Source organism: Arctopsyche grandis, chromosome 6, assembly GCF_051622035.1.
Source record: "Arctopsyche grandis isolate Sample6627 chromosome 6, ASM5162203v2, whole genome shotgun sequence".
Taxonomy (NCBI): Eukaryota; Metazoa; Arthropoda; class Insecta; order Trichoptera; family Hydropsychidae; genus Arctopsyche; species Arctopsyche grandis.
In genome coordinates this window covers 7567840-7590455 of record NC_135360.1, presented here as the reverse complement: position 1 = coordinate 7590455, position 22616 = coordinate 7567840, and the positions used below count along the sequence as shown (strand labels likewise).

Here is a 22616-nt window from a genome sequence, read left to right as displayed (position 1 = left end):
ATTTTGGAAGATCTTATATGCATTTTAAAGTTTTAAAGTTCTTGTGTATGTAATACCATTCTGAGATCATTATGAATCTGATATATCATATGAATGTTAGACTTAAAATTAACTGTGATACATTAAACCGTAGACTAACACACTTCCAATTTAAAAGATGCAGACATGACCTTCTCAGGTCTAATAATCATGGTAAACGGACAATTTCGCACATGGCAATCTCGCACACGACAATAGTTGACACAAAAATCACGAATATGGAATATCTGACACTCTAATTCTTGTTAGCGTGATAGTTCGCGTGCATGACTCTCAGTGGGTGGAATTTTCGAGTGTCATACATTCCGCGTTTGACATTTTCGTGACGCGTGCGAGATCGCCATGTGCGAAATTGTCACCAAAGAAATAATCGGGTTTGGTGCAAACGATCGACAAGCGCCAGACAGACTGAACCACAGATTAACTGGATGGCTGCTTTAAACGCAATTCTCGACTTCACGAATGATAGATTGCACATCAGATGTCAAGTAACCTTTCTATGTGCACAGATGCAATTATTAAAATTGAGTTGGATCTTTCTGACGAGTTTAATAAGGCAAAATTCGGAACTAAAGTATCAGGAGCACAGAACGTATACAGAGTAGGTATGTCGGGACTTCGGGTAGATTTCGCTTAGTGTAAGTGCGAGCAGTGCGCACGCATAAGGTACACGTGTCGTTAATCTGTCGTTCAGTCTGTCTGGCGCTTGTCGATCGTTTGCACCGCATCGAAATAATCATATAGCCAAAAATCTATTATCTTAAGGAATATTTGCAACCGGTTCAACTTGCCTTGGAGAAAATGGAGTCCAAGGAATATGCACAAATAGAATATCTTGCTCAAAACAAGGAGGAACAGCAGTAGGACTATGCGGCTTATTCGGCACATGTTGTTCATGTAATGAAATTTTTTATACAAAACATATCCTCCTCCATATCCAAAATACAAAAACAATGTAATTGCAGTATCAACTTGCGATTTAAGGACAAATTTAAAAACAGCATCTTTCACAAATCCTACAATACCAGATAGCGGAGTCGAATGCTCGTACATTGTCGAAATCAACAACCTTAACGTTTGCCAAATGAGAATTGATTTTGAAGTATTTTCACTATCACTGCCTACGACTGTAAGTTATGTCATGTAATAAAATATATTTCAGCTTAGATTTTTTTATGTAAAACAATATATGAATTCAGACAATCGACGCAACAACTACGACAGGTCCGGGATATGAATGTCATGACGATGCGTTTGAAATAACGGGAGACCTTCCCGGAGACAACGTGCCAATATTATGCGGAGAAAATGTCAACCAACATGGTAAACTGTTTGCTATTCATTTCAAATACTTCAATTGCGTATTGATATTAATTTACATTTATAGTTTATGTTAGAGTGAATGCGTCGCAAAACGTACGAGGGTTTCAGATGCAGTTTAGAATCGTCGGCAGAGGTAACCGTCCCACTCTGCAGCAACCTTCTTGGAGGTTGAAAGTTACACAATTGGAATGTTACAACATGCCAAGGTTAGATTAAGTGTACAGTAGAACCTCGACTATCCGGACTAATTGGGGATGAAGGTAGTCCGGATAATCGAAAAAATCACAATTGACAGGGAAAGAAGTATACATTCAGTATGAATCATTTTTATTTGTCTACATTTACATATATTATAATAACGTAAAAATCAATATTAAATTATTCTTTATTAACCGTTTGCCCGCGGCCGTCTTCTATGGAAGCTTTGGGCGACAAGTCTAGCGCGGCTGTCTTCCATAGAATTTCTGAACTTTGCACGGGATTTTGAGGCTTATATGCGCCTATTTCAACTGTTTTAAGGTTCAAAATTGGTTGAATATATTACCGAGATTTGAATGCCATCTATTCAATTTGCTTAAAATGAATATATACCAGTCAAAAATTAGTTTTTTTGTTGAACCATACTGAAACCTCGTGTATGTGACGTCACGTCTGTTGAACAATGGCGACGATACGTCTCAATTGCATGAAGAATTATTATTTGATAATTAATCCAAAACTACGAGATATATTATGTATTTTATTATTTAAAATAATACTTTGTGTTAATTAACATATCTGGTTACTTGAGTAAATTTTAAAATCTGTAATTAAGGTCGAAAACTCGATTGCCAAATTCGCGTACAGGGCTTGTTCGCTATATTTATTGCCACTGGCAAAGGGTTAAGAAATTCAATTACAGATTTTTGGTCAAAGTTAGCTGTTCTTTTTGAAGCTGCCAAATCGCGAATACTTTTCATATAATAATGGACCAGATATTGACTATCCAGACGATCGTCTTTGAATGAACTACATAAGAATACACTCTTCGACTTTTTCATAACCTTGCGCTCTAAGCTTCCATCTTCTGACCTTAAAGAATCATTAAACAGATGGTTGACATTACAACACTATTTATTTGACAAAAAACATCTTAAGACACCGCTTTTTAAAGTATTGATTATATCTAATTCGTAATATTGGTAATATTAAAAATAAACAACGTCCTTTGAGTATTGAATTCTGAAGACAACTGACTCATTTCTCCGTCTTATTTTCGAAATTTTATGTTAAGCATTTCAAAGCAGCAAATTTGTGTTTGTTTTTAACAATCTGGATAATCGAGGTTCTACTATATATCAGATAAGAATTCAACTAATTCGACTAGTACGATTAATTTTACAGAAAATTTAAAGAGATTGCTATTTTGAACACCGTTCCGGATTTCAAACTGACTGCCGACAGAGATGAATATCTTATTGGTAAATTCTTTCTAATGGTAAACCAATCGAAAGGATTCATACTAGCATTTATGTATATTAAATAAAATTCCAGCACCACCCGGATGCCTACAATATTATCCGGACCGATCAGGATCAATAGAATCATTCAACTACAATCGAGGAACAGGTCCATACTTAGGCAATTTACTATATGCAATGTGTTTCAGACGACAACAGAACATTTGCGGCATCAGGTAGACATTTCATTCACAACTCAAACTAAGAACACATCTCACAAACATACAAACATTACAGATTTACAGCATCTACGTTTCAAATTGAGTCCGAGACAAACGGAGAGAACGACGGCGACTGCCAGGTGATATCTTCAGGAACGGGCACCGGAGATTACCTACTTTTACCAGAGGCTCAATCCAGCGAAGGCACCAGAGCTTCCAAATGGTGCGGCTCGAGTATGACCACTCAAATAGTCGCTGGTGATGAAACGTCCAATGTGAATTCAAATTTTAATGATTTTTAGTAACAATCTGTATAAATATTTCTAGTGATGCCACCCGGACCGTTATACATCCATTTTAGAAGTGATGATCTCGTCAAGGACGCGGCGAGAGAACTAGGATTCCGCCTCAATTATAACCTGATGAGCAATTGCAATTGAAAGTCTCTTTTTAATGTGAAAAATATTTTCAATTTATTATACATAAACATTTAATCATCTTCAATATAATATTTAAAGGATATATGAACATTTGACACATTCATATGGTGTTTTTATTGATCTGTATAGGTTTTTCGTTAGTATATAAATATGCAGTATTACGACGTCAAGCGTAAACCACCGATGATGATGATGATGATGATCATAAACATGTGCAAATTTCAAATTCAGGGTTTACGATTGACGTCGCTATAGTTTGTTCGATAGTCAACATCGTTATTATTATTAACACACACATATTCCAAATCGATAACATCACACTGGGAACAATTTTGCAAAATTAGCAAGATAAAAATATTTATAAAATATTTAACGTTAATATCGTAAGAATATAAATATATTACAATACAATTATGATTGTATCATATCGTTATTTTAAACAAAAACGCACACACACACAACTGCAATATCAACGATGCAAATAAAATTTTAAGATTATGTACAAGAATACATACAATTAAATGCAAGTTGGCAAAATGCTACAATAAAAAGTTAACACATCGGAACAAATATGTAATATGCTTTCGCTTTTCAATAATACAATAATAGTTGTGTGCGAGCGTAACATATATATATATATATATATATATATATATATATATATATATATATATATATATATATATATATATATATATATATATATATATATATATATATATATATATAAAATAAAATTCCTTTCGAGTGTGTGCGTCAATCGTACAATTGAATGTAAAAAAAATACAATATTAAAATTATTCAACCACATTAATTATGAATTATTAATACTCCATATAAAACATTTCATCGATTTAAAATATCTTAAAAATTAATATTACAAACAATACATAACCTCAAAAATTCGTAAACATGGCGGCCGTCAATTGTACGCACGTAGACTTTCCTAGTTTGCTAAACTTTCGCGTTACAATCGACGGTGCGCCATTATACATACATATATAATATGTGCAATAATTATTGTTCTTTTGAAAAATAATATTCTCATTGATAATAAAGCTATATAGCAACATTTTTATTCAACACGTACAAACTAAATAAGCTTTCAAACTCATCAACATCTATATGAGGTATATAAAATTATTTTTTCACAATATACACTTTTTTTTTTCTCCATATAATAAAGGTTGTGGCTATTTGCATTCACTATATCTGCGACAGGCGCAAAGCCTTCTGCGCATGCGCGTGAACTTATAATCTGATTATAATTTCTTACATTTAATGTTTGCTAGACATGTTTAATCAATCGTTCATTATACATGAGGCAAAAAAATTTCGCACGTTATTATAATAGATTTATATCATTTAGCTAGTTCGCGGCTTGTACTTGTATGTAGGTATTATACGTTGTATATGATAATAATTTTCTAACAATTAATAATATTAACTAATTTGGATTATATTTTTTACTCTACGTCACTTTACGAGTTCGAACTAAATTTTAAGAGGTTTAAACAACATTTTAACAGTAAACACGCTGACAGTGACAGTTCATGAGCATGCGCAGAAGGCTTTGCGCCTGTCGCAGATATAGTACCTGCAAATAGCCAATAATTCGCAGATATAGTACCTGCAAATAGCCAATAATTTGCAGATATAGTGCCTGCAAATAGCCACAACCTATAATAAATTATTCTTTGATATACTGATGAACGATACAAAGATTTTATATTAATTATATTAATATGACACGTTTCCCTCCGATACAATTTCTTGACAAACTATTGCGCAAATGATAATTTCAAAACAAAAAGATGACAATCGGCCACTGATATAAAATAATAACTGAAAACGAGAAATAAATATAAATAATTAGAGCCAAAACTACATACTATAAATTAAATTATTAAACGATGATTATTTTTCCTTTTAGACTATTTAGGGTTTTCAATGTCACTAATATTAATTTTTCAGTCTTATCAATATGTTCTATCTCAAACATTTAGTGTTAATATTAAGGTATAAAAAACAACATTCACTTTACAAAACAGTAAAAATTATGTAATTTTGAGGATATACATTCACGATTACGTTTATTACATTATGTACAAGCACACAAGGGTGTGTGTGTGAGTGTGTGTGTGGTTTTTATTTATACACAATTATAATATGATTTCATCCCATTATATTATATATATATATAATATGTATAAAGAATATTTCATCAGTTTGATATGAACTACAATTTATTACCATCCGTACATTTATACACAAATTTTTGATCATTCCACGTTTTTGAATCCCATGAATTGTGTACGAAGATATTAGTCTTTTGCAATCGTAAGCGTTTAGGTCTACTTTAAAAATAAATATAATAGGATTTTATATAAAAAGCTTAGACTATTTGATTCAATTAGTTAAGGTCGACAGGAAGATAAGAATGTGACGTAACCAGCGCCTGTCCGAATGCATAAATTTGACGTACTAAATTGTTTAACGTTGAACATATTCAGTTCGCATATGTTTCTATCAAAAATATTAAACACGTTATTAGTCGAACTGTACAGAAGTGATATTTATCGTTCAGTTTGTATCTAAAAGTACGAAAAAAGGAACAAATAGCTAATCTATAGATCAGATCAGTGCTAAAACCACTATTACAGTTGATGTTAATCGTAGTTACGCCACGGAATATAAAAAGTTGTTGAAGAAACGAGCTCAAATTCACATTTATATACTCGTATATAGATATTTGAACATTATTATTATTATGAAACAACCTTCACCTAACTTTCAGTCGATTTTTCCAGTTTTACAAACGTTACTTTTATTTATTTGTAAATATTGATATGAACTTTTAGAAACGTGGAAAATTTTAATGCACAAATGTATTTGTAATTATAAATTCGTAAGATTCACAGTGATTAAACAATAGTTGCAAAGTCTTGATTGACTTTTGATGGAATGATAGTATTTAAAAAGGAAGCTACGTAATATAATCTATATAATAAAGACTAATAATAAACAAAATCTATGACAGTTGTAGAATCACAATCACTAACATACACAAAACGGAAGACATACTTTGTTGATAATGATGATAATATATTAATAATTATAAATATAATATTATTCTTCAATTATTTATACACACAAAAATATTATAAAATTCTACACATAACCGGCCGTATGTCTGCGCCGGGTGAAATATTAATTGTTCTTTCGTAGCAACGTGACAATTCTATCATTTTAATTGTACGTACGCTTATATACATATGATAAAAAAACAATCAATATAATGAACAAAATCATAACAATTCCAACATTGTATATTAAAAATTACTTTAGAATTTAATTATATTAAACGTATTGTGTAACTAATAATATTCACACATCTATCTATTACACTCTTTAAAGTATATAGATTAAAAAAATTGTTAATTAAAAAAACTAGAATGTTCACAAGTGGAAATATTCAAAAAATAATGTTACAATATGATTCGTATAAAATATAATACAATATTGATATGATTATTAGTAAATGTTAATACCATAATATCATACTTTTAGTAATCAAGATGTTAAACAGCTATCACGAAATAAACATATCAATCTCCGATTAATAATTTTAATAATAAAATCGCTCAAAAAGAAAATACGCATACTCAATTCCTCTTCTAATATGAATATTAAATACACAATAGTTGTAGAGTAAAAATTTAGCACAGATGTTTACTTCATAGACTCAATACAATATAAAAATACACATTCAAAAAATTGTTTTCATTAGTACAATGAAGTATTTTTAATTTATAACTATACAAAAAAGATAATACTATGAAATAAAACTTATTTCAATGTTTATAAGAAAAAAACTTCAATATTGAATTAATCAATGCAATGAAATAACGTGGAAACATTTTAAATTGTATTATATACATCTGTTGTATTAAAAAATATCAATAGGAGAATAATATTGAACAAAAAATGCAGAAAAAATAAAATAAATTTGTACTTTTATACATTTTTTTTTATATATGAAAATGAAATTTATAATATATAGTTTTCAATATATTTTGTGACCTTTCACGACTATATTTTCAAATTTCGAATACACACATAAATAATGCAAACTATTTTCCAGATAGTAAAACTTTCTCTCTCTCTATCTCTTTTATATACACGATTTAAAGGTTTCATAAAAAATTTGGCAGTCAAAATTTATAAATTGTTCAGTACGCGCACGTTATACTTTTTTTTTTACAAATAACATCATTTATTCAGTACAAAATATAGCCTTCGTTTCTCAAATATCTTTGTATATTCTTCAGACTTTTTGTTTCAGCCAGTTTTGACTTTACCATTTTCATGATTAGCTTCGCCGTTGGTACTCTTGGTGGTTATTTTTTTCAACTTAGGCGACGGCAACAACAAAGCACCCAGCGCTACCCAATGCAAAGAGAAATACACTTGCCTGAAATAACACAACATAAAAACATCATAAATAACTACAAGATCGAATAAATTCATATATATATTATATATAATAAATAAATGCAATATATGCCATGCGATTTAAAAATAAATAAATAAAAGAAATGAATCAATTCAAATTTTTCAAGAAAATTCATAGATGTCACTGTAAAATTAATAGAAGCTATCAAAATTTGAATCGATTTAAAATCAAATAAAAAAAAAAACACATACCTGTACAAGGCAATACTGGGTGCAAAATCAAGTAAAACAAATGGCACGGTAGCGTATGTCATAAAAATTCGACAAAGTGCAAAGGCGAGTGCACTGTACAGCCTACTACTCGACCACGCAAACGGTTGTGCAAATCTGCGCACCTATAATTAAACACACACTCGTTACACCGACCCTCTTTCATCCTACGGTTCGCATATGACGCAAAAACGATACCTTTCTAGCGGCCAGGGTGAACAGTGCACCGGTGCCGAACGTCAAATAATACCCCGGATAGAATCCGTGCCATATCGCAGACAGTGCGTACGTCTTCAAAAGTTTCGCAGAACGCACTCGGTTGTATACAACCATCCGCAGCCACGAATTCGTTCCCATGTTCCAGCTGGCGACGGCTTCTCTGAACGTGCTCGCGCTCTGTGCAAAAATTTTACATCAATACTTTCAGTCACAATCACACGATAGAAAATTAGACGTACATATGTATATATAAATTCGAATAAATTCTACCTCAAATTCAATGATATTGACGTTGGTGACACGGTCCCATTTTCCAGGCGACTGATATCCTATTCCAGCGCAATTGCATACAATGTCGGCTAATAACCACGCCAAATAATACTTGCAACGTACTGCTAATGTAGCTGCATAACAGAACCACAACAAATAAGCGATCGACCAGTTTGGAGGCGCTTTCCCTAAAAACAATAAAAAAATACATTATATGTATATAATACATTTCAATACAATATCAAAGCAAAAGTCACATTCTATTTACAATAATTGATTGTCAGATTGTGTTTAATCGTTTGCCTGCGGCTGTCTTCTATGGAAGCTTTAGGCGACAAGTCTGTAGCGCGGCTGTCTTCCATAGAATTTCTGAACTTTGCACGGGATTTTGAGGCTTATATGCGCCTATTTCAACTGTTTTAAGGTTCAAAATTGGTTGAACATATTACTGAGAGTTGAATGCTATCTATTCAATTTGCTTAAAATGAATATATACCAGTCAAAAATTAGTTTTTTGTGGAACCATAGTGAAACCTCGTTTATGTGACGTCACGTCTTCATACAATTATGAAGAATGATTATTTGACAATTAATCCAAAACTAATAGATATATTATGTATTTTATTGTTTAAAATAATACTTTGTGTTAATTAACATATCTGGTTACTTGAGTAAATATTAAAATCTGTATTTAAGGTCGAAAACTCGATTGCCAAATTCGCTAAAAAGGTGCCGCGTACAGGGATTGTTCGCTATATTTATTGCCACGGGCAAAGGGTTAAATAATATCTGAATACAACCAGTAACTGGGGGGGGGGAGGGAAAGGGGGCGATAAGATGGCTCTGTAGTTGGGTCTTTGCCTAGCACTGAGAAGCGCCAGGTTCGATCCCGTGAGTTGAACTCGATTGAAAAGAATTTATTCCGAGTATATCTTTAATGCTGCTGGTCAGACTTGGATATTTGTGCTCCAGGTCGGTCGTTTCCTATCAGAGTTTGCCAATTTTTCTGATCTCATTGTTGAAACGGTTCTTCGAATAAAAATTGGCTGAAAACCTTCCTACCTACTATGTCATCACTATTTGAGTATGATTAATGTACAATAAAATTTTGTACAAGTTAAAATTCAGGTTAATTTCGAGTTTTCAGTGTCTCGTAATTCAGCGACTTATGTAATAAAAATGCTGTATTGTTTGTAATTGGCCAAGAAGGCGCATTGGGCTTTACCTGTTTGGCCTTCCTGGTATATATGTATATAATAAAAATTATGCCACACACTATCAAAATGTCAAATTTTCTAGTAGCTTGGGTTCACCGCGAAAAGTACAATGTGAGCGAATGACGGATTTGAATTCGTCGACAAAATTCGCCATTCAGTTTATGACTGTTCTTCGTAATCCGTCCGTCAAACATGCAGTCTTTGTATTGAAAGCAATAGCATGGCGCCAGATTTGAGCCAGACCGTGAAAGCGGAAGTTGCATTTAAGACAATGATTTATATACACATATATTTTGTATCTGAACGCTTTAAAACACTACGAACAGAAATGTAATATTAATAGAAGTGGCTTTAGGTGTTATATTGTTGTCAAGTGACATTCTGTCCACGGACAGATCTAAATAATTTTAGCATCAGTCGTGTTTGACGCTTGCTGCTCGACGTATTTCCGATAAAAACTTCTCTGTTTGTTTATATTACTCGCAAGATGGGCAAGCATCGGTAAAACACACAATAAACAACATGGGATACATTTTCATAAGTAAATTGATCCGATTGTATTCCGTGCGATGAAACGTATTTATAGAGACGTACCGCGTAAAATTGACAACAATTATTTATTCGTAAGGGCCACTCTATTTTTATTACATCTCTCTGACGACGAATGACTAAAATACAAAAATTCTTCGAATTTACTATATTTTAAGTTATACTTGAGTTTTACAAATCGAGATCATTTTGTCATAAAATAACATATGTAATATATCGGTCTCCGTGACGAGCCGGAATGTGAAATTACCGAAAACGCAAATATCGAAAGGCAAAGATCGAAAATCGAAAGATCTTAAGTCGAAAGATCAAAAAAAAAAGGGTGCATGGTAAACGGTACATACTCACTTAGTTTGCGCGAGCAGGATACAACAGGAACAAGAGGAACAGGCTTTTCCTCCCGTATTAATGTGCGCGCGCAGAATACGGGAGGAAAAGCCTGTTCCTCTTGTTCCTGTTGTATCCTGCTCGCGCAAATTAAGTGAGTATGTACGTGAGTATGTACCGTTTACCATGCACCCTTTTTTTTGATCTTTCGACTTAAGATCTTTCGATTTTCGATCTTTGCCTTCCGATATTTGTGTTTTCTGTAATTTAACATTCTGGCTCGTCACGTAGACCCGTAATATATATACATATAATAAGTATTGTTTCTTTCTTAGCAAATTTTAGATGACAAAGGCGAAAAAAAAAGACTGCCCCGGGCGTCAATTACCCTCGCTACGCCACTGCAACCAGATAATCGTCGCGCTAACAGAGAAGTTCTACTCTACATATGTACATGTACATACTAAACAGTTAAGTGTGTACTTAAATTATCAACTCACATTGATGGCCAACATTGTATTGTATTTTGACCTTAAAGTAAACGGACTTGTAACTAAATCCAAAAAATTTATAGTCATTGCCCTCATAAACGATTCTTATCGTACACTTATTTAGACTTAAGCAAAAAGAATCCTACGAGTGTTGGATAAGCATAACTTCCAAGAATCATTGAATGGATTTTTAGCACATGGCGAATACTATTTTGATCCTATTTGCAGAAACACTTATAAACTTATATTATACATACCTGTTAAATCACTGATGGGATATTGCGCCGATAACACTAAATGAAGCACAGCGACGATAATAACCCCACAAAATTTAATTCCGACAGCACGTTGTCTGTTGGCTTCGTCCTGAATCTGCAATAAAATCACACGTGAACACGGACTCGATCACGAGCGGCATACTCAAGTATTGAATTACAAATCGAATTTACTTGATCTTGCGTCTGTCTGCCGTGTATGAAATCCATATAGATGACGTACGGTAGCGGCGGACCGCAAAGTAGCGTTTGAAAAGAGAGCGAATACGATAGGAACTCTAAAAGCGATGGCGCCTTCTCTAGTGCTTCGTGATCTACAATAATATCAAATCGATTAAGTAGAGTGGAAGTCTATCGACAACGGCCTGCAGCCACCCAATACTATTCTCATTTCAATAAAAATTGCTTCACATAATGAACCACTAGGCGGCAGCACTATCTATGCGTGATCCTCATATGAGGCCAACAGCACTTTCATCAAAAATAAAAACTAGCTCTATATCTATGTATCTACACAAATTCTATGTGGACATTAACAAATCAATACATAACATGCATACCACTGTCGTTGACGACGATCTCTTTAGTATTTGAATTATCGTGTGCAACACGACCATCATGAATGCAATAAGCCAATGAGGTTACTCGTTGTGTTATCACCATAAGTGGACCTGAAACAAATACAATTTACAACCAATTCATCACAAACTTTCAATGTAAGCAATCAATGAGTCGACATACCCGTAATATCTAAATTGCAGCTTTCATTAAGATAAAATTGACGATGCAGATGTATACAAGAGAGGTACCCTATTGCGATGCCCAAAATAGAACTAAAAAATAAATAAAAACACATGAATGTATAATGAAATATAAAATTGAATACATAGTCAATATGATATTTACTTTGCCATGATCTTCTGGGGTGCAAATTCTATCACTACAAAACATATCAACGGCAACAGCGCCAAATGAATGGCCTTACTGAAAAATTGAACAGTGCATTTAGGTAAGTGTATTGAAAAATAAATAGTGAGATGTACCGTATGTGTATAAAATGCAGACTCACGTTCCGAAGCAAAAATAACCAGTCGCTACTCCCAATACGAGACATATTGAGTGACGGGTCGTCGGAGAGGCATCTGAAGGCTTGAGGGGTCCTCGCATAGCACCAGCTACCAAGACGGCGAAAAGCTGCGCCATCAGGAAGTTGATCTGAAACAATCGCAAGAAGAAAGACAGTCATTTAACCTGATATTTGAAGAAGAAAAAACACACATTTCAAGTTCACAGTATGAATGGATTCAAAGGGAGACTTGTATGATGTTCAAATAGATCGAAATAGCTGCCAAAATGAAACACTTATTCATTGGCAATTGTCGTTGGATCGAAAGTGACGGTTCACATTTTTGTGTGAAACGTAAACCATAGTACCATAAAATAGCATACTTAAAATCGTTTAAGATCAGAGCTATAGAACATTGCAATCATACAGAAACTTCAGGATTTTAACTAACATGCCACTTTTTTAATACAATTTCTGAAATTCAATATATTAAAAAAAAGTATCAGTCAAATACATATGGTTCTGCATAAAAGATCCAACCCATGACAGTATATTATAGCTGCTATTGTCTATTATAAGTAGTCGGGTGCCTCGTTTTATGCCGATAAGCTGTTTCCATTTGTTCACTTGTATTTGGTCAGTTCAATGTCGGAGATCTGCCTCTTCCTCGTCTTCCCTCCACACCACCGATCATAACTAGCTTTTTCAGACTCTCTTCTTATCTTCGTGTTATGCGTAGAATGCATCTCAGGCAGATCGTAGATAGTCTTACCTTGATCTTGATCTTCTCAAGAGTGGACATATGTCGGTCCATGGGTTTCTCAACATCCACCTCCAGCACCACATCTCAAAAGCGTCTATTGAGGGGTGCCAAACCAGTGTCAGAAAATTCAATTTTCAGGAGACTTGAATTTTTTTAAATATATAAATAATGCATAAATTCATTCTTGCAACATTTTTTAATTAACTATAATTCTTCTACGAGGTATTATAAATCATTCAACGAGCAATCAATTAATCTTAAATATTAGAAAAATAAAAAGAACAAATCGTTTTAAGTGCGATAATAATATGGACAACTTACATATATAGCGTTGTTTCTCCCAACTCTCAGATGTTACCCTAATCATGGTAGCTGGAAATATCATCAGCTTTTTGATATTAATCATCTCTTCAGCAATAGTAATCCAGTTAAAGTTAAACTGACAGCACAAGTGACCGTGCAATAAGGCACTTACAACGTTATGACTTTCTACTTCAAGTTTCTAACCCTAAGAGGCGGCATTTCAAAATTGTTTTAAAGTATTACACCTCAAGTGACAGTGCAACTAATAAGGCACTTAAAACGTTATTTATTTATTATACCGCAGTGTTATTACAGACTGATCCAATGTGCCATCGTGACCTAACATATTAGTTACATTTATTTATTTTAAAGGTTTGCACCCATATACATTTTTTAAATTAAATACGACATCCATGGTCAAACGTTGTACAAAGTATTGTAAGTATTATACAAGGCAAATACAAATATCAATTTACATCCACAAAGATATATGTGTGGTCAAATTTATAAAATTCAGCAAAATTCAAGATGCTGAAAACTCAAAATTTGCGAGAAAATGGGTAAGGTTGCCAATTTGTTGGAACCATTTCAATAAAAATCAGTTAGATCGACCTGGAGTCACAAATCCAAGGTCTGGCCAGCAGTAACCGGTGGGATTTGAACCCGTGACCACTTTGGTCGAAAGCACTATATGCTAACCACTAGTCTATGCTGCTGGTGACGACTTTCTGCTTAAAATTTCTACCCCTAGGAGGTGGCAAAGGCCAGTATATACACAGCAAATCAGGAATAAAATGCATTTGACAAAAAGTGGCACTTATAACGTTATGGTTTGGCACTCATTTCTTCTTATATCTACTGCCTTCTATGTCCTAATCTCGACTCCATATAGACAGGCAGTTATTACTGACTTTATATTACACATCTAAGTTGTTAAAATACAACTTATGTGGGTTGAATCTTTTTTACAAACCTAAATACTTCCATGTCTAAAATAGTGGAAAAACTCTCCACTAAAGTTAGAACGAAACGTATATATTAAAAACATATGAGACAGAACTTAATATGAGATTGAGCACTTGCTGTCTGTAATATAAGAATTTTTATAGGTAATCAAAGCTTTAGTGCATCCGACTATTGGTTTGAAGGCTTAGAATTTCTTCCCTTTCTCTTCCTTTCAAAAAACAACAGTAAAACCTTTCACAAGATACTAAATTACATAACAAATAATTTAAAAAAATCAACGATGAAACAACACCGTTTGAAACCAAGTATGTAACTATTCAAGAATGCAAGTTATGCCACTCTTCAACTACCAGCATCATAATTGTGCAACATGCGGGGATACTTTTCACATTCAAAGCACTAACGCTCTGAACTATTAACATAACGCCGATAGAGGTGATGATAATCATCGGGCTGATCGACAGCTAGACGAGTCGCCAAGACAGTTTAAGTTCAATGTTAAATACCGAACACTCAGAGAGTTCCGTTAATGCACCGAGGGATCTAGCTAACCGCCGTCGGTGAACCAACCATGTTAAAACACACGCCGTTGACGCCGTGCCAATATTTGCGAATGCACGTGTCGATTTGCCAATAACGGAACGACGCATAAGCGCACGGGCCTGCTCAAGTGGAAGTGATAAGCAAGTCTACATGACTAACGTTCTAACATTGCTCTAATCTTTCCGTTCATATATATACTAGTTTTATGCATGTCGAAAATTCAATGGGTGGTTTTGGAAAGAAATTGTTATGTTATTATTTAAAATAAAGTTACAATACGAATAGTAATAATTAATCGGAAGCAAAACTGAAACAGGTATCGGAAATAGGAACCAAGTTTCTATTCTATTTCATTTCCGATAATCGATTACGAGCTGAAAAAGTAATCCGGACCCGGCATACAAAATGCATACAAAAGTTTAGATGTTATGTTCGGTTTACAAAATGTAATAATTTCCGACTGTAAACAAACGGTCATTGACCTCGTAACGTTTAAATTATTATTATACATATCAAATTACATACATACATATATTATATGATGTGCATTTAAGTCGATATTACATATATGATGTGCATTTAAGTCCCATTGTGAAGACGATAGCCCAGTTGGTAGCGCGCCCGCGCCGAGAATTATGGAATCTAGGTTCGATACCTCGTGCCTGCTATTTCGAATTAATTTTATTTTTCAAATATCGTTAGAATATAATTAATTTTAATTAAAAAATATATATTTAATTGTTTAATATGAAAACAAAAAAAAATGGTTCAAAACCTCGCTAAATAAAATTATTATAATTATGTATTTTATATGGCGAGAAGGAAAAAAATTCAATTCATGTTTAAAAAAGAGGCCAATTAAAAATTCGACGTTGGTTTCATCGCTAACTCTCTGAACTCAGGTATACCTATAAGAGGATATTTGGGTATGCGGGGTCGATTCCGAATGAAATTATACAAAGCTTAAGCTTTTTATCGATTCATTCATTATGTTCGGCTAGCGTTAGGACACCCACACACACATACACACACAGATTAGCGTCTAAAATTTCTAGATATTACAATTTATTCTTAAATTATTTTTTTTAAATTATTTTTTTTTATTTAGGTTTTTTTTATTTAATTAATCTAATTTTATATTCAAATATTCTTCAAATATCAATATTTATGGGTATATATACACATATATATATATATATATATATATATATATATATATATATATATATATATATATATATATGCATATACATATACATATACATATATATATATATATATATATATATATATATATATATATATATATATATATATATATATATATATATATATATATATATATATATATATATATATATATATATATATATATATATATATATATATATATATATATATATATATATATATATATATATATATATATATATATATATATATATATATATATATATATATATATATATATATATATATATATATATATATATATATATATATATATATATATATATGTGGACTGAAATTAGTGCATGCCAGGAGTCAAAGGGGGCCCACCCAGGTATAAAAAATTTCCCCCCCCCCCCATATAACAAAATTTTCTTCTTTCCATCACGCTAAAAATCAAGGGTAAAAAAAATTTTTTTCAAAAATGGGAATAAACAAATTTAAGTACAAGAAAAATGGCAAAAGCAAAATAGATCCATAAATTACATTGTATATTTCTCATTAACCCTTGTCCTAGGTAAATAGAATGCATCATAAAAGAATGCGGCATAAAAGCGGCTTTTACTTTCGGTAGAAAACAATCGGGGACCTCATTTCAGCTTTTTCTTGGGGGGCGCAGGCAAAGATTGGTCAAATTGAATTTTTTTTCAAAAAATCTTTTTTGTATCGGAATAAAAATGGAAAATATTCTTTGCACACACCTTATTGAGTTATAAAATATGAAAAAAATAAGCTTATTTTTGATAAAATAATTATAAAAAAATATTATGCAAAGAGTGAAAAAAGCGCCGCAGGCGAAATTTTTTTTCTAAATATCTTCACATGGTCAACAAAAATTGACCATCAAACTGAGTCACTAAAAAACTATCAATTAACTTAATTTCTACCGACTGTCTTTTCACTTTATCTATGTACATACATACATACATATGTACGTAATACAATAGATAAAGTTTTGTTATCATGCGAAAATCGGGATTTTGGGGAGGGGGCCCCTATCCTATATTTCTATATATGTACATGGATGTGTCTAGATTACGAATAGATTTTATATTCGGAAACTGTTTAAAATTGTGTATTTAAATCTTACTATATCGTCGAAGTATAATCAAATGTTATTTTGAAAGTATGAAGTAAATTTAAATCGCTGGTTGATGATGAATCGTCCTATCAAAATTATTTTAAGCAATTCAGTTTATATTATTCACGGAAATTTGTTTACTCCCATTTTTATTTCAGTAGGTAATTACATAGGTATTGATATATACATAATATTGAGGTTAGAAATGGGCCCAGCAAAAGGGCCCACGCAAATGTTGAAACTTACATTTCGAGCCTAATAAAAAAAGTTAGCCGATCCTTGGGCTGTTAAAGCAAGGATCGGTTCATTAGTTGTTTGTGTATATCGTAAGAAATTTGTTTTGTTGAAATACCCAAACTTTAGGTCCCAAAGTGCAATATCCTATAAATTTTTACACACGTGAAATAGTTAAAAAGTTATTTAATTTTACTGAGGGCCCATATTTTCTAACAGATAGTGGGGCCCACATGCCATCGGGCATGTTCGCTTGTATGGCCAGTCCGCCACTGTATATATATATATATATATATATATAATAACAACAATGTCTTGTAAGTTTCATTGTTTATAAAAATGTGATCTACATAATAATTAAGCTGTTCAGTTTACCGGATCACGCGATAAGTCAAGTTCAACAGTAAAAGTAATGCTGATTTAATTGTGTATTTATCGATGACCTTTGTATGTTATTATATGAGTTATTGCATAATATATATGTATACATGTGTCAAATTGAATATAAGAAACTTTGTAAGCTGGCGAGAACGTTGATCTTTATGACATTGGTTTTTTTTCTGTATACAATTTTTTTCATATAAACAAACACAGCTGGGATTGTTTGTTATATTTAAATAAGATAAATTCATACATTCATATTAAAATTCATATTGTTATGTAACGCTATATAAAATAGAGCGAAAAGTAATAGTTGTGCTCTATACGTTGGATATTTGAACTTAAGTGCTATCGATTAGTAATAAACGAGACCACCGTTGAGGACACACAAGGTTCTTGTTTATTTTATTTTTTACAAGGTGTTTTATCTTGCAAATCAAGTCAAGCGCTATAAATTTTCATTCAAAGTGGAGACCTATCTAATGCACGTACATAAATATGAATAAATATTGCAATCTGCTTTTCAAAATGTACATATGTATGTCTAATTTGTAAAATTAACATCGACCAATTCATATAATGATAATTCCATACAACCAGAAACACAGTGTTGTGCTTTAAATTGGGAGGGTCATGGGTTCATTCCTTGGCCCGTTATTGCTGGTCAGACCTTGAATAATGTGAGTCCAGGTCGGTCGTTTCCTATCAGATTTCATTGTTGAAACGGTTCCACAAAAATTGGCAACCCATCCTGTCTCTATCAAATTAATAGTTTATGGCATCTCGGATTTGTTGATGATATAAATATGCTACCCACTCTGTAAAATGTATGTATTACTAGAACTCTTAGTATTATCGAATTTGTCCATAGATGTCTATGATATTGTAAAAACATAATTGTTTATCGATGTTTGCAATTGGTCAGGAAAAGTGCATTGGGTTTACCTGATAGGCCTTCCAATATGTACATACAATATGCAAAATAAATATAATATATGTATTCCAAAATTTCATAAACAATTCTCGTATACTAAACAAGTTGATAATCTGACAATGATACAAAACACTTTCTGATTTAAGGTCTATTTATATTGTGAACAGCTCGGCACAGCACCACGCGGAAAAGACTACTTCTATTCATACTATACAGCACTGCCCGTTTTCGGCACATTCATGCTTGTTTTGGACGAGTGCAAAGCGAAATTCGGCTCACATATCCATTAAAGAGCGCGACTATAAGGCGCACTGTTGCTTGCGTTGTATCGTCAAGTCAATATTGTCACAATGTGACGTTTCCGAAAATGTTCACATGCACATGAAAGCATTTTTTTTAAATACGAATGCACTCGGCATTATGACGTCACGTCATGCGTGAATATTTCCACAATGGCCAACGAAAACAAGTTCTGCTTGATACGTTTTGGTGACATGCCCTGCTGTACAATATGAATAGATCGTGTCGGTTACCGCTGTTACGGATACACCACGAACATATTACGGAACATATAAATGTGTCCATATATAATGTACTATAGAATATTAATCGTACTGCTGTTTACGCGCAGTTTGTGCTGTGCTAGTGTAAATGAACCTTTATGCAACAATTTCTCAAATGAAATACACACATTTGTATGCACTTAAATTTATATTGAATTTTAAATTATCAAACAAAATAAAGATATATGGTTTCATTTGATTTCGAGAATTATTACATATGTACATATATACATATGTATGTAGTTGCAAACAAATTTTGCAATCAACGTGATATTATTACCGTGAAGATTGCTTAATGGACGGTCATCAGCAGTGTGACACGTTATGGTTAAAATTAGATGGATTTTCACGCCTATGCAAGGACATGTTGTGTTATTCTATACGCTTTGTTAACCAAGTGCATCCAATTGCATTAATAAAAATACACAAAAAATTCCGATATGGCAATTTGCGATAGAATTTATGACTCGATAAACATCTGTCAAGGCGAATGTGCGAACTGATTGCAGGCCAAGTGGTCAATCAGTGAAGCTTTGACACAACAATAATGTGCACTATTAAAATACTTCAGCTGCTATTATATTTAAAGATTCATAATTCTCCTTTTTCTCAGATTATTCCTCACAAGAAGATTGTCCACACGAGTATTGCTACCGATATAAAACAAAAATAAAACCTGTGGAACAGAATGCCCACACATGCAAAACACGTGTGGGCATTCTGCTTGTGGGGAATAACCCGTTTACCATACATAGTAGTACACAATAGCAAAGCACCAGATTATTAATACACAATAGCAAATCCGTAGCTAGGGTAGTTTGCACCCGGGGAAATCATGCTACTCCCCCCCCCCCCCTTTAAATTCACAATTTTTGAATACGTCCGTTTTTATTTACAAGGCTTTTCTTAGTTGTTCATTTAATACGAACAACAAATAAATTCAAATTCAATTAAAAGAAGAATTTTCGTACATAGTAAGGGCGAATGGCGCCCTTTTTAATCGCGAAAGCTACATAGTAGTATGTATTTGATAATATCCAGCAGCATGGATCAGTGATTAGCGTATAATGCCTTCCACTGAGTGGTCACAGGTTCAATCCCTGGCCAGTGCTGCTGGCCATACCTTGTATATGTGACTCTAGATCGATCGTTTCCTATAAGAGTTTGCCAATTTATTTGATTTCATTGAAACGGTTCCAATAAATTGGCAACTTTGTCTCATTTCTACAAAACTTGAGTTTTCAGCATCTCGAATTTGCTGATTTATAAAATGCTGCTAAAATGTTTGGCAAATTTATCCATAGACGTCTCTATGATGATTTATAAATTGTTAATCGATGTTTATAATGGTTCAGTGATTACATCCCAAATGTGAATCGCTACCAGGATAACCGCCACTCGCGCGAAATTCATCGCACAGGCAAATGTCCGTACAGAAAACTGCCCAAATACTGCTTTAAAGTATAAAAAAGCATTTGTTGAGACATATTTGGCAGTTTTCTGGAATCCGCGCGAGCGATTTTCGTAGCGGCGGTTATCCTGGTAGCGATTCACATTTGGTATGTAACCCGTTTACCGTTTATAATTGACCAGGAAGGCACATTGGGGTTCACCTATTAAGCCTTGTTATATGTTCATATATATGTATATGTATAAAATGAAATGAAATGCCAAGCTTTTTGCCATGAATTAAAATGTTTTGGGTAGAATATTCCCATGGTGATTTCACAATATCTACCGAAAACGATATAAATTATTCAAATAAGTAGTTTTATAATTAGTATATATATTCATTTAATTCTTAATTGTGTGAAATAATGCAAAAAAAAGTAACGATCATCAAAACGTGCCCATTCTATTTGTGAACCGAACTTGATAATGAACATTTCCGATATCTGGAAAAAAAGGTTAAATGCTACCTCATCAGTAAAATACTTTCTAAACTACAAATGTACAGATGTATATAACGTCAAATGTTCTCAAAGATTGATTCATAATGAGCATTTTCAAGGCAGATACAAAAAATACATACATAGCTTCATTAATGTCATCGCATTTACAAAACTACTATTTATAGGTTTTGAATTTAATTATATGAAAACACATTCACACTACCTAAAAACAAAAAGCTGCGCATTGCACAATTTAATCTAAGAGCGTTGCGCAAAAATTTTCACAATCACAAATGACTCAACGATTGCGTCAACCGTCGAAAAATTGCTTCCTGAAAACGCTCAATTAAATCCAAGACGCGAACGGGTCAGCCGACAATAATTCACACTTTGCATCATCACCATCAGCGTCATAATACCAAAAGCCACCAACCATCCACAGCATTTAAGACACTTTTAAAAAGTTCAAAATGCATCCATGCGGAATTGAATGCACACACTTTTCATTCAATGGCGCGAGCACTTTCATGGGAAAGTTACGACCTCTTAGCCCCTTCTTCCGCAAATGAACACACTCATAACATCATCAACACAAAAACTATAAATAATATTGAAAAAAAACAAGCATAGCGTTAAGGAATGCTGTACAATGTTTACTTAAATCGAAATTCAGCTTTTGTATTGAGTATGTTTGCAATATATGTACATACATACATACGTTGATTACAGTCGGTTTCACATAATATGAGCTAAAAGCGATGACTTTTGTAGCACACATCGCATCCTTAGAACGCAATGATGATAATTCCACACAATTTGGCTAAATTTAGTTATTAACAAATCCTGTTTTCATATGTTATCAAAACACATTGGTAACTTTTCACGTTGTTTTGACTTATTATTATGTATAGCAATATTCGAGTTACAGTAGATTTGATAACAAGAATATCGATAAATCTATAGAACTGAAATTTCTTAATGGATAATGATAAAAAATTGTTGAACGAAAATGGTACCACTCCTAATGGATATAGCGCACTCTAAGTGCGCCACGGGACGCGTTCATGGACTCTAGCTGTGATAGGCGTATCTTCATGTCATCATCCATTTGTATGATCTTATTAC

At 32.9% G+C, this 22616-nt stretch overlaps 2 protein-coding genes across 4 annotated transcripts in view; one reads left to right on the top strand and one right to left on the bottom strand.

Annotated features, from left to right (window-relative positions):
• The first annotated feature begins 907 nt into the window (after positions 1–907).
• LOC143912556 (uncharacterized) lies at positions 908–3462 on the top strand. Its single transcript, XM_077431842.1, has 8 exons — positions 908–936; positions 1024–1168; positions 1239–1362; positions 1427–1568; positions 2746–2822; positions 2896–3037; positions 3099–3280; positions 3350–3462. The coding sequence occupies exons 1-8, from the start codon at positions 908–910 to the stop codon at positions 3460–3462; spliced, it is 954 nt and encodes a 317-aa protein (XP_077287968.1).
• Positions 3463–7540: 4078 nt separating this feature from the next.
• oys (lysophospholipid acyltransferase 6) overlaps positions 7541–22616 on the bottom strand; it is a 42738-nt gene continuing 27662 nt past the window's right edge. The window contains exons 1-11 of one of the 3 annotated variants that reach the window (XM_077432184.1): positions 15204–15307; positions 12605–12750; positions 12442–12519; positions 12277–12368; positions 12096–12206; positions 11710–11849; positions 11518–11632; positions 8677–8864; positions 8386–8583; positions 8170–8312; positions 7541–7936 (exon numbers count right to left, since the gene is read on the bottom strand). In XM_077432184.1, the coding sequence (XP_077288310.1) occupies positions 7804–7936; positions 8170–8312; positions 8386–8583; positions 8677–8864; positions 11518–11632; positions 11710–11849; positions 12096–12206; positions 12277–12368; positions 12442–12519; positions 12605–12750; positions 15204–15206 (1347 nt within the window). In that variant the 5' untranslated portion in view covers positions 15207–15307 and the 3' untranslated portion in view covers positions 7541–7803. Of the gene's footprint in view, positions 7937–8169; positions 8313–8385; positions 8584–8676; positions 8865–11517; positions 11633–11709; positions 11850–12095; positions 12207–12276; positions 12369–12441; positions 12520–12604; positions 12751–15139; positions 15308–22616 lie in introns of those variants that run through there. The other 2 variants (XM_077432185.1, XM_077432183.1) reach the window with 2 other exon arrangements.